This window comes from Oryx dammah, unplaced genomic scaffold (assembly GCF_014754425.2).
Source record: "Oryx dammah isolate SB20612 unplaced genomic scaffold, SCBI_Odam_1.1 HiC_scaffold_21, whole genome shotgun sequence".
Lineage (NCBI taxonomy): Eukaryota > Metazoa > Chordata > Mammalia > Artiodactyla > Bovidae > Oryx > Oryx dammah.
In genome coordinates, this window is record NW_024070205.1 from 25,308,540 (window position 1) to 25,323,035 (window position 14,496).

Genomic DNA, 14,496 nt, shown 5'->3' on the forward strand with positions numbered 1-14,496 from the left:
ACCCTGGGATTTCTTTGGAAGGAATGATGCTAAAGCTGAAACTCCAGGACTTTGGCCACCTCATGTGAAGAGCTGACTCATTGGAAAAAGACTCTGATGCTGGGAGGGATTGGGGGCAGGAGGAGAAGGGTACAACAGAGGATGAGATGGCTGGATGGCATCACCAACTCGATGGACAAGAATCTGGGTGAACTCTGGGAGTTGGGGATGGACAGGGAGGCCTGGTGTGCTGCAATTCATGGGGTTGCAAAGAGTCGGACACGACTAAGTGACTGAACTGAACTGAACTGAGGTGATGTCACCATAGTTTAAAGACATGAGTATCTTCAATTTATTATGAATTCTATTTTGGGGTATTTCAAAACTGTCATTTAAGGGAATTCCCTGGTGGCCCAGTGGTTGGGACCCCAACACTCTCACTGTTGAGGGCCTGGGTTCAATCCCTGGTTAGGGAACTAAATCCCACAGGCTGCATGGTACAGCCAAAAAAAAAAAAAAAACACAAAAACAAAAGCAAACCAAAAAAAAAAAAACCTGTCATTAAAAAATCACTCTGAAATCACACAGTAATAAGCAGATAATATTTTAAGCATTCAGTTCAGTTCAGTCACTCAGTTGTGTCCGACTCTTTGCAACCCCATGAATCACAGCACGCCAGGCCTCCCTGTCCATCACCAACTCCCAGAGTTCACTCAGACTCACGTCCATTGAGTCAGTGATGCCATCCAGCCATCTCATCCTCTGTCGTACCCTTCTCCTCCTGCCCCATTAGAACCTCCCAAAATTCTCATTTTGCTTCCAGCTGTTTTGGAAGTCCTCCCATAAATTAGTAATTATTTTTTTAAAAAAGAAAATACCAAGTGATGCATAATCTCTATTTTAATAAGATATAATTGATATATAACATTGTGTAATCTGTATAATGTCTTGACTTGATATATTTATATACTGCAATAGAATTACCACTATAGCATTAGCTAACACCTCACATTGGTATCATTTCTTTCCTGTGGTGAGAATAATTATGATCTAACCCCTTAACAACTTTTAAAATTTATAGTACAGTACAGCCAACCCTTAGTATCTATGTAAAGACTGGATTCAGGACCTCACTGTGGATACCGAAATCTACAGATGCTCACGTACCTCAAATAAAATGATATGGTACCGCTGGCCCTGCGTACCTGAAAGTTCTGCATCTACAGATTCAAGCAACCAGGAACTGAACCATAGACTAATCCAAACACCAACTAAACACTGGTTGAATCCACCCTTGAGGAACCCATGGAAAAAGGGCCCACTAGATTGTTGACTACAATCACTAAGTTTTGTATCAGACCTCCAGAAGTTTTTTATCTACTAATTTACAGTTCCTACATAATTTCTTAACTATAGCATTTCAGCAGAAAGAAATGAGTTCACTTTTACAGTATCTGCTATGTCATTCCTCTAAATGTTGGCAACAAAAGGTTTTTGGCACTTGCATCCATATTTTGATGAGGTATTCACTCAGCAAAATCACTAGCAAAGGGATAGAATTCAAAATCCAGAAAAAAAACAGAAAAAAAGACTGAATTTTCAAATTGCCAACATCCACTGGATCATCAAAAAAGCAAGAGAGTGCCAGAAAAACATCTATTTCTGCTTTATTGACTATGCCAAAGCCTTTGACTGTGTGGATCACAATAAACTGTGGAAAATTTTTCAAGAGATGGGAATACCAGACCAGCTGACCTGCCTCTTGAGAAATCTGTATGCAGGTCAGGAAGCAACAGTTAGAACTGGACATGGAACAACAGACTGGTTCCAAATAGGAAAAGGAGTACGTCAAGGCTGTATACTGTCACTCTGCTTATTAACTTACATGCAGAGTAATCATGAGAAACGTTGGGCTGGAGGAAGCACTAGATGGAATCAAGATTGCCAGGAGAAATATCAATAACCTCAGATATGCAGACGACACCACCCTTATGGGAGAAAAGTGAAGAAGAACTAAAGAGCCTCTTTATGAAAGTGAAAAAGGAGAGTGAAAAAGTTGGCTTAAAGCTCAACATTCAGAAAACTCAGATCACAGCATCCAATCCCATCACTTTATGGCAAATAAGATGGGGAAACAGTGGAAACAGTGGCTGACTTTATTTTTCTGGGCTCCAAAAGCACTGCAGATGGTGACTGCAGTCATGAAATTAAAAGACACTTGCTCCTTGGAAGGAAAGTGATGACCCACCTAGACAGCATATTCAAAAGCAGAGACATTACTTTGCCAAAAAAAGTCTGTCTAGTCAAAGCTATGGTTTTTCCAGTAGTCATGTATGGATGTGAGAGTTGGACTGTGAAGAAGGCTGAGCACTGAAGAATTGATGCTTTTGAACTGTGGTGTTGGAGAAGACTCTTGAGAGTCCCTTGGACTGCAAGGAGATCCAACCAGTCAATCCTAAAGATCAGTCCTGGATGTACATTGGAAGGACTGATGTTGAAGCTGAAATTCCAATACTTTGGCCACCTGATGTGAAGAGCTGACTCATTGGAAAAGACCCTGATGCTGGGAAAGATTGAGGGCAGGAGGAGAAGGGGATGACAGAGGATGAGATGGTTGCATGGCATCAGTGGGAGTTGGTGATGGAAAGGGAGGCCCAGCGTGCTGCAGTTCATGGGGTCGCAAAGAGTCAGACAGGAGGACCGAACTGAACTGAATTTTCTAAAAATTTTAACTTTGTATTTAAAGTAAAGTAAAATGTATCATAATACTTTGGATTTTTACCCAGCCTCTCTCTGTCCCCAGTTAAGGGGGTGAATTATGAAAACATCTTGTCTCCCACTCACTCCTCAATCAACTGCAGTCTGACTTCTGCCCCAGTACTCCTCTCAAGTTTTTCAGGTTTTATAGTCTAAGATCTTTATCTCTTATCTACCAATCATATCCCAATCTAACCCCCCTGCAGTACCTAACGCTGGAGGCCTTCTCTCCTGCTGGAAACCATCTTCCCCCTTGCTTTTCCTGGACTCACACTCTGTGATTTTACCCCAAGGTCTGTGCTTATCCTTCTACATTCACTTTGTTTAATCCTCTTCCTATACCAATCTTTTAAATGTCTCCTCTTTCAACATTTGGTCTCGGGGTAATGTCACCTACTCCTATTCACAATTCTCAAGCATTAACCACTTGTAAAATCTTTATTTCCCAAGTGTAGGATACAAATATCTGACTGCTTACTAAACCTAAATGTCCCTTTGAAATGTGAAATTCAGCATGTCTAAACCTCCGCTAGCTTTCCTCATGAGCCTGGAAACACTTCTCCTTGAAAGTCTATCTCAATCAAAATGATCAACAACCACCCAGTCACATGGAAGTAATCCTAGGTTTGCTTTCCCTCAACCTCGCATCAAATCAAACACCAGATCTTGATTCTTACTTCCCTAAAGTTTCTCAAATTCATCTTTTCCACTACCCCACTGCAAAATACCAGGCCAGAGGAATCACAAGCTGGAATCAAGATTGCCAGGAGAAATATCAACATGTCAAATATGCAGATGATACCACCTGAATGGCAGAAAGCAAAGAAGAACTAAAGAGCCTCTTGATGAAGGTGAAAGACAAAAGTGGAAAAGCTGGCTTAAAACTCAACATTTAAAAAACTAAGATCGTGGCATCCAGTCCCATCATTTCATGGCAAAGAGATGGGGGGAAATGGAAACAATGGCAGATTTTATTTTCCTAGGCTCCAAAATCACTGTGGACAGTGATTGCAGCCATGAAAAAGATACTTGCTCCTTGGAAGGTAAGTGACAACAAACCCAGACAGTGTATTAAAAAACAGAGACATCACTTTGCTGACAATGGTCTATATAGCCAAAGCTATGGTTTTTCCAGTAGTCATATATGGATGTGAGAGACGGACCATAAAGAAGATTGAGCACTGAAGAACTAATGCTTTTGAACTGTGGTGCTAGAGAAGACTCTTCAAGAGTCCCTTGGACAACAAGGAGCTCAAACTAGTCAATCCTAAAGGAAATCAACCTTGAATATTCACTGGAAGGACTGATACTGAAGCTGAAGCTCCAGTACTTTAGTCTCCTGATGCAAAGAGCCAACTCACTGGAAAAGACCCTGATGCTGGGAAAGACTGAGGGCAGGAGGAGAAGGGGGCAACAGAGGATAGGTTGAATGGCATCACCGACTCAACGGACATGAACCTGAGCAAACTCCAGGAGATAGTGAGGGACAGGAAGGCCTGGCGTGCTGCAGTCCTGCTGCTGCTAAGTCGCTTCAGTCGTGTCCGACTCTGTGCAACCCCACAGACAGCAGCCCACCAGGCTCCCCCATCCCTGGTATTCTCCAGGCAAGAACACTGGAGTGGGTTGCCATTTCCTTCTCCAATGCATTAAAGTGAAAAGTGAAAGTGAAGTCGCTCAGTTGTGTCCGACTCTTAGCAACCCCATGGACTGCAGCCCACCAGGCTCCTCCACCCATGGGATTTTCCAGGCAAGAGTACTGGAGTGGGTTGCCACTGCCTTCTCCAGTGCTGCAGTCCATGGGGTCGCAAAAAGGCAGACGTGACTTAGTGACTGAACAACAATTATCCCCACTGCCATCGCCTTTCTTCATGCATTCATCATTTCGTATCTTGGCCACAACAGCCTTCCTACTTCATATTCATTGCCTCCAGTGTCAATATCCTTTTCACTGCTGTCAGACTGAACTTTGCCAATTATAAACATATTGTCATTCAGAGCTTAAAATTCTCCCAACCTGAGGATAAAGTACTAAGCATAGCAATGACCTACCTATTCAGAATAATTACCCACCATGCCCACTGATGTGTCAGCAATATAGCAATATCTAATCTCCTAAAGATCTTCAACATATCATGTTGCATCAGAGCTGTATGAACTGACTCGACTATTGTCTCTGACTAAAATGCCTTTCTCTGTCTTACCACAATTCAAAATCCTGACCTTTCTACAAGAGTTAGTTATTCATTTATTGGTTAATTTATTCATTCATTTATTTTAGGCTTAAGATACAAAAGAGTCTGTCCAAAGAGAATACAGACTAGATAGAAGACAAGAAATATTAATTAATATTAATAACAATAATAGCTAACACTTATTAAGCATGTAACAGATGATAAGCACTGTCCTAATGGGCCTTACATGAATTCATATTTAATCACCATGAGAGCTATGATATTGTATATAATAAGAAATACATATTTTGGTCTTCATCCTGGCTCCTAAAACAGTGCCATAGCAATAAAGATGAAAGAAATGACTTTTGTTACAATATTTGATTTTTATCCATTTTCTGAAATAGTTTCAGGGAATCCCGTGGTGGTCCAGTGGTTAAGACTCCATGCTTCCACTGCAGAGGGTGTGGGGTTGATCCCTGGTCAGAAAACTAAGATCCCACATGCTGCAAGGTGCCACCAAAAGAAAAAAAAAAATCTTGAACCCTGAAATAGTTCCAGAGCAATAAAGGTAAAATGAGCGTTTTCTTGTTATTTCTACTGAGCTTCTTTCAACTACAGCTGAATTTATGTTCATGAGGTAACTTCTAGAAAGCCCCTAAGGACATGAGGGCTGGGAACAGCGCAGGTGGATGCCAGGGGAATCTATCACATTGATTTGAGGGTTGGAACTTTCAGCCCTGCTCCACCAGCCTGCATGGAGGGGAAACGGACTGGTGCTTGAGTTAATGGCTAACAGCAATGATTTACTCAACTGTGCCTACAGAATGAAGCACCCAAAAAACCCCTAACTTAGCTGTTCAGAGAACTTCTGGGTTGGTAAACAAGTGGAGGTACTGAGAAGGTGGCAAGACTGTATATCCCTGATACCTTGCCCTATGCATCTCTGCTAGCTGGCTGTTCCAGAGTTGTATCCTCTTCTAATACCCTGGTAATCTATTAAGCAAACTGTTTTCCTGAGTTCTGTGAGTCATTCTAGCAAATCATCAAATCTGAGGGGGAGGTTGTGGGAACCTCCAAATTATAGCTGGTTGGCCAAAAACACAGGTGACAACCTGAACCTGCAGTTGGTATCTGAAGTAAGGAGGAGGGGAACAGTTTTGTGGGACTGAGCCCTTAAACTGTGAGATCCATGCTAACTCCAGGTAGTGTCATCACTGAACTGAAGGCCATCCAATCGGGGTCAAGTTGGAGAATTAACTGGTATAAGAAAAACACCCACCCATCTAGTATCAGAAATGAAGTGGTGGGAACAGTAGTCAAGGAAACAGAGTTTTCTTTACACAAATCTGAGGTGGTATAATAAAAATCCCCACTTTGGAGATGAGGAGTATCTTGCCTAAGGCTAGTATCTAGGAAATGGGGGGGAGCTGGGACTCAATCCTAGGAGCCTGACTCCAATCCAAGTTGACAAGCAGGATTAGTGAGTGTCACTTTTGCACCGTGCATACACTTCTGCGGCTGCATGAGTCACCTAGGAGGATCATCTTTTCACCATTACACTCTTCACTCTTTAAAGACAAGAGAACATGCATTATTCATTCACATATCCCCAACACTATCATGCTAAAGGTACTCAATAAAAATTTAATAAACAAAGCACTGAAAATCATTTCTAAAATGAATCTCAGCAAACTAATTTTACTTATTATGATACAGGCCTTTGACCCTCTTAGTTTAGTAACACTTCATATCAAGCATGAATGCCCTCTTGATTTCTGGATCTTGAACCCTACTACAACCTAGCTGAAGGAGAGCATCTTATTAAACTCATTAACAATGAGGTCAATAAGACTGGTAAAAGTTACTAAGGTCTATTTCCTGGTAACAGGCAGCAAAGCTTTTAGACAGTGGAATAAGCATCCAACAGTAAAATATGGGATGTTCATTAGCAATGAAAAGGTTTTTAGAGCAAGAGATCTTTTTGGCAAACCATTTTCAAGTGACTCCATGTAAGCAGAGTGCTCTTCTCAGATCAGCATTATACAAAAGAAGTTTCAGCAGCTAAGAACCCATTTTCTTAGAAAAGGAATCAGTCACTGCACTTCAAGGTTTCCAATGTTACAAATCCTTACATTTTCTTATAACGTCTTCATATACTATATACCTAATCTAATCAGTGATGTCAACAAAGATGATACAAAGAAAGACAAGTGATGTGACAAAAATGATCAGTGCTCATATGGAAAATTTTTCGGGAAAAAAAATACTAGTTTTAGTGTTACAGCTAGTATATTTTCCATTTCTCATAAACATTTCAGAAGGACAAGTTTTAGGGCAAACTGCTTAGGCTTAATTTCTGATCTATCACCTAATAACAACCCTCCTGTACCTAATAGTTTATCTAAAACATGGGGTTAATAAAGCTACTTACACCTCAACAGAGGCGGGCTACAGTCCAAGGGGTCGCAAAGAGTCAGACACAACTGAGCAACTAACACTACACTACATTGCAACTGAGTTGTACTGAGGAGGTACACCATGTAGGACACTCTCTTTAGATGATGCTTGCTATCATTACTATTGCTCATAGTAACAGTCAGGGAAGTTGCTATTGTTCTTTCCAACAAGAATGGGGAGATCTCCTTCAATATACAGAATACGGAGTAGAAAACACAGAAAAACCTCATCACAGAACTTAACACAGTTGACATTTATAGAATACTCCACCCAACAACTGCAGAATACATGTTCCTTACAAATACTCTTGGAACATTCACCAAAATAGGCCATGTCTTGGGTAAGTAAGTGTCAACAACTTAAAAAGATTCAAATCTCAGAGTATGTTCTCTGCTCAAACTGAAATTAAAAATCAGATTAAGAAAGATATCTAAAAATTGTGCATGTATCTGGAAATTAAACAATGTATTTCTGAAGAACTCACGTGTCACAAAAGAAATAACACGGAAAATCAGAATATACATTTCAAATTTATGAGCACACAAAAGATCAAGTTTTTATGGGTACAGCTAAAGCAAAAGTTAGAAGGAAATTATGATCTTAAAAAGTAAAAGATTTTAGGGAAAAAATATATTAGTAAAAAAATGTTTTTAAAAATCTTCACATGAAGAAACTAGACAAACAAGTTAAATCCAAAGAACAAAAAAAGGAAATAAAAAAGAAAACAAAAGGAATCAACAGAAGAAAAAACAGAAAAACAACAGAGAAATGAATGTGCCCCAAATTTGGTTCTATGGGGAAGAATGAAAATCAATAAAATAATATACTTCAAGCTAGGCTGATAAAAAAACCACAAGGGAGAATATATAAATTACCAGTATCAGAAATAAAAGCAGATCATAGAGATTCTAAAGACATTAAAAATAAACTGAAGATTCCTTGAAAGACAAAGATCACCAAAAAATGACTCAAGAGGAAATAAAAATAATAATAAACAGAGTAACATAGCATCTACTAAAGAAATTAAATTATACCACTGGTCAGAATCTGCATGACACTCAGGAGACCTGGGTTCGATTCCTGGGTCAGGAAGATCCCCTGGAGAAGGGCATGGCAACTCACTCCAGTATTCTTGCCTGGAGAATTCCAGGGACAGAGGAGCCTGGTGGGCTACGCTCCATGGAGTCGCAAAGAGTCATACAACCACTGAGCAACTAACGCTTTCACTTTCTTTCACTTTTCAAAGTTAAAAGGGCTTCCCAAGTAGTGCAGTGGTAAAGAATCTGCCTCCCAATGTAAGAGACATGGATTCGATCCCTGGGTTGGGAAGATCCCCTGGAGTGGGAAATGGCAACACATTCCAGTATTTCTGTCTGTGAAATGCCAGAGACAGAGAAGCCTGGCGGGCTACAGTCCATGCGGTCAAAAAAATAAGGCACAACTGAGCGACTGAGTACAAAGTTAGAAACCATCTTCTTATTTTACATTAATTTAAATCAGTTTCACATTTAATGGAGCTAAGTACTACAAGTGAATCTAATTTAATCTTTTTAATTCATATGAAATGACGTTAAATAGTTTTTTTTTTTTTGCCTCAAATAGTATTTTTCTAATTACTAAGAAATCTTATGGTACTTATCACTTAGTCACTCAATATCATCAATTTTTAAAAATATAAAAATAACACTTAATAATAAAAGTCCACTCATATATACTTTACATTTATGTAAATATAAATTCCAGTACTTTTGCAAGATAAACAACAGTACTGTAATTTATATATTTACATAATTAGATGTATGTGTACAGCATATGAAGCCTAACTGAGCAATGATAAGATTTTGTAATATGAAAATGGTAAGTGGTTTCTGTATTTGTTCACTGCACTGATGCTTGCTTTTACATTACTTTTTGCATATTACAGTACATGAATCAACAAGCATTTTTAAGTTTCGGAGAGAGGGAGCACTAAACAGGATATGAGAAATTCCTATCACTCAAACAGAATATTTCATTATGATTTCATACAATGGGTACTGTTAGAATTCAAATTATTTTCCACAGTAATGTTCTTCCTTCGTTTACAAAAAGGGTGTTTTACATACTAACACTGTTTAAGAACTTAAGAATTTCACAGAAACCCTAATTTTGTTCATCTAATATTAAAATAATTATATGCTGCTGCTAAGTCACTTCAGTCGTGTCCAACTCTGTGCAACCCCATAGACAGCCCACCAGGGTCCCTCATTTCTGGGATTCCCCAGGCAAGAACACTGGAATGGGTTGCCATTTCCTTCTCCGAAAATAACTGTGTGACCTTACTGATAAGTCAAACAACACATTCATATAATATTATACAGGTAAAAAGAACTATAACAATCAGTCATTACTTGGAAACTTTTTCACTATTACTTTCTAAAGATATATTTCTGTGCTCTTTCTTTTTGGTTGTATATCCCTTTGACTGTGTGGATCACAATAAACTGCGGAAAATTCTTCAAGAGACGGGAATATCAGACCACCAGACCTGCCTCTTGAGAAACCTGTATGCAGGTCAGGAAGCAACAGTTAGAACTGGACATGGAACAACAGACTGATTCCAAATAGGAAAAGGAGTACGTCAAGGCTGTATACTGTCACCCTGTTTATTTAACTTATACGCAGAGTACATCATGAGAAACGCTGGGCTGGAAGAAGCACAGGCTAGAATCAAGATTGCCGGAAGAAACATCAATAACCTCAGATATGCAGATGACACCACCCTTAAGGCAGAAAGTGAAGAAGAACCAAAGAGCCTCTTGATGAAAGTGAAACAGGAGAGTGAAAAAGTTGGCTTAAAGCTCAACATTCAGAAAACGAAGATCATGGCATCTGGTCCCATCACTTCATGACAAATAGATGGGGAAACAGTGGAAACAGTGGCTGACTTTATTTTTCTGGGCTCCAAAATCAGATGGTGACTGCAGCCATGAAATGAAAAGATGGTTACTCCTTGGAAGGAAAGTTATGACCAACCTAGATAGCATATTCAAAAGCAGAGACATTACTTTGCCAACAAAGGTCTGTCTTGTCAAGGCTAGGTTTTTCCAGTGGTCATGCAGGGATGTGAGAGTTGGACTATAACGAAAGCTGAGCGCCAAAGAATTGATGCTTTTGAACTGTGGTGTTGAAGAAGACTCTTTAGAGTCCCTTGGACTGCAAGGAGATCCGACCACTTCATCCTAAAAGACATCAGTCCTGGGTGTTCACTGGAAAGACTGATGTTGAAGCTGAAACTCCAATACTTTGGCTACCTGATGAGAAGAGCTGACTCATTGGAAAAGACTCTGATGCTGGGAAAGATTGAGGGCAGGAGGAGAAGGGGACGACAGAGGATGAGATGGTTGGATGGCATCACCGACTCAATTGACATGGGTTTGGGTGAACTCCGGAAGTTGGTGATAGACAAGGAGGCCTGGCGTGCTGCGGTTCATGGGGTTGCAAAGAGTTGGACACGACAAAGTGACTGAACTGAACTGAATCATACATATATAAAAGCAAAGTTTTTGATTTAGAATTTCTATTAAGTATACTGATACTTTACAGGTACCATTACAGGTTTCTAAAACAAATTTCTACATAATTTTACTAGCTGTTTTTTTCAACTGACTTTAATCTTACATATTCACTGGAAGGACTGATGCTGAAGCTGAAGCTCCAATACTTTGGCCACCTGATGCAAAGAACTGACTCACTGGAAAAGACCCTGATGCTAGGAAAGATTGAAGGCAGCAGGAGAAGGGGACAACAGAGTATGAGATGATTGGATGGCAGCACTGACTGGATGGACATGAATTTGAGAAAGCTCCAGGAGTTGGTGATGGACAGGAAGGCCTGGCATACTGCAGTCCACAGGGTCCCAAAGAGTTGGAAACGACAGCAACTGAACTGAATCTTACATATGCATTTTACAAATACTCTATTGGTAACTCTAAATATCATTTGATTATTTGAAGAATTTTATTGCTTTTTATTGCTATTTAAGGAATTACACTGGCATTAAAGAAAAAATACTAGAAAACAATATATGAAAAGAACAAAAAGATCCTACCTGTTTTAACCTCATGAAGAAAGTCTCCGTGAAAGTTTTTCTGCTGAAATACCAAAATCGCTCATTTGCAGGGTACACACGTACTACTGTCTCCAGGAGAAAGCGGACTGGCTCCACCACCTCTGTGACTACCATATCCACTGCCACGGTCATGTATACTCGTTTATCTGCAGTAGAAATGTTCTGTGTTTTATGCTAATTTTATTACTACTTGATTGAGAAAACAAAGAATTTAGGTTCTTTATACTCATGTTACCCTCTATGTTTAAGTGTTTTACTGACACATAGATTGACAAAGTAATCAAGTTTCCCAAGTACATTTCTCAATTCTCCTAATCCCATCTTAATGAGAAGACTAATTCTCTGACAATTTTAATTTTTCCTTCCCAAAATCAGGCCCTTAATATAAAAAATAAAAATTTCGAATGTCCTTTACACTATCTATCAGGTTGCCCCCCGACACAAAACAAACAAACAAACAAAAAACACTAGAAATAGAAAATCACAAAAATTTTCCCTTTCATTCAATAAAAAAAAAGATACTAGAAATTATTAAGTTTGTTTGATGAGTTGCATGGGAAGGAATGTCAAATCAGAAGAGACTCTCAACCTTCACTTCATTCAATTTGCTTGCAAAATTTTTATTAAAATGATTCTCTCAATGTTGTATGCTTTAAGGGAAGTCTCTGGGGATTTGTTAGTAACCACAATGTCCATAATATATATTAACCCTCAGGAAAATCACTGACCAAAGCTCTAATGAAATAGCTCTGTGTAATTTTCATATATATATATATATATATATATATATATATATACACACACACACACTCTCTGCATACATAATGTATAAAATATTCTCTCTGTATATATTCCATGTATACACACAGTACATTTATACATACTATAAACACATTACAAATATACATATACTATTTATAGTATATATACACTACAAATATATGTAATTTTCAAATATATACTCTATATATAGTAAAAGTCTCTCAGTCGTGTCTGACTCTTTGCGACCCCATGGACTATACAGTCCATGGAATTCTCCAGGCCAGAATACTGGAGTGGGTAGCCTTCCACTTCTCCAGGGGATCTTCCCAATGCAGGATCAAACCCAGGTCTCTGATATTGCAGGCTGATTCTTTACCAGCTGAGCCACAAGGAAAGCCTATACTCCATATATAGCATACAAAATACTCTATATATACTATATATATATATACACAATATACTAGATATACATATATATACATACTATAAATATACTCCAGCTTTCTTGCCTGGGAAATCCCATGGACAGAGGAGCCTGGCAGGCTACAGTTCACAGGGTCGCAAAGAGTTGGACACAACTTTGTGCCTAAGCACACACTATAAATATATCAGAGCCCTGGCAAGTGCTTTTTTAGACAACAGTATACTATTGTAAGTAAACATTTCAGCTACCCTTTAAAATGCTTACTTGCTATAGCCTCCTTTAAATTTTAATCTAGAATCTTCTAGGCCAGTGTCTATTGGTTTTCTTTAGTTTCACTATGATAGGTTGATGGACAACTGGGAGTTGGTGATAGACAAGGAAGCCTGATGTGCTGCAGTCCATGGGTTGCAAAGAGTTGGACACAACTGAGCGACTGAACTGAACTGATGATAGGCTGATATGGACTTAATTTACCCTTTTGAAATTCATTGGGCTTTTTGAACCTGTGGTTTCATTATTCCACATAACTGCATTGTTTATTTTTAAATTACTTTTAAAATTTAAAAATTTATTTCATCTGCAATTTTCAGTTCTCAGTTAAAAGGAAAGTTCAAATAATCGAGCCTACCATTAGAAGAAACCTTCAATAATTTCTTTTTAACCACTATACAACATTTAAAATCATCCACTATACTTCTATTAACATAATTAAACTCAACAAAAGGTGTATTACATTTGTACTAAATGCAAGCATTCTATATGCCAAGTCAAGAGAAACTTGGATTCTCTGAACATTGTATCAGGATGTTATTTTGATATAGAATTATATAGTTTAACTGAACAAATAAATTTTTAAATATATTATTTTTAATTGACAACCAAATAGGTGTTAAAATACAAAATGAAACTGAACTATGTTACATTAAAAACAGATAAAAACTGTTTTTATAAGTTATTGTCTGAAATTTCTGTATTTTATTCTTCAAAATTATCAGCTGGTTTATTTTTTCCATTTTCATGTTGATTTTCTGAATGATTAAAAGGAAGAAGTTTACAGACTGGTATTCACAAGTCTGTATCCAGAAATAACAAACTGTGGGTGTAAAGATTATTTATTCCTAATATATGAAAACCTAAACTTTACATAGTCATCATTATTTTTCTCTTTTTAGCCCTCATTTTGAAATAGCTTGATACGTGATCAAATGCATGCAATTTATGGAAGTGGTAAATACTCCTGTTAAATTCAAGAATAATTATCATTTACTGTTCTTCATTAATATCTTTCCATATCCATATTCACTAATGGTCCTGTCTTTAACTAAAAGTCTATTGTGGATATAAAGTAAATAATAAAAAACTAAAGATCAAGCAAACTGATTCATATTTTCTCAATATAAATTATTGTGTTGAATCACAGTAAAGCATTTAGTAGAAGATTAAAACTCATGAAGGGCTTCCCTGGTAGCTCAGTTGATAAAGAATCCACCTGCAATGCAGGAGACCCTGGTTTGACTCCTGGATTGGGAAGATCCTCTGGAGAAAGATAAGCTACCCACTCCAGTATTCCTGGTCTTCCCTGGTGGCTCAGCTGGTAAAGAATCTGCCTGCAATGCAGGAGACCTGGGTTCAATCCTTGGGTTGGGAAGATCTCCTGGAGAAGGGAACAGCTACCCACTCCAGTATTCTGGCCTGGAGAATTCCACGGACAGTATAGTCCATTGGGTCTCAAAGAGCCGGACACAGTTGAACAACTTTCACTATAACTCCATGAGATGAAACTAAATTTTAGTTTAAAGGCAGACAGTAGAGAAGAAACAACAAAAAACCAC

At 38.4% G+C, this 14,496-nt stretch overlaps 1 protein-coding gene across 2 annotated transcripts in view; it reads right to left on the reverse strand.

The window, feature by feature from the left end:
- RABGAP1L (RAB GTPase activating protein 1 like) overlaps positions 1-14,496 on the reverse strand; it is a 722,977-nt gene that overhangs the window by 568,592 nt on the left and 139,889 nt on the right. For both annotated transcript variants that reach the window (XM_040263944.1, XM_040263947.1), the window contains exon 10: positions 11,458-11,624. In XM_040263944.1, coding sequence (XP_040119878.1) covers positions 11,458-11,624 — 167 coding nt within the window. The remainder of the gene's footprint in view (positions 1-11,457; positions 11,625-14,496) is intronic.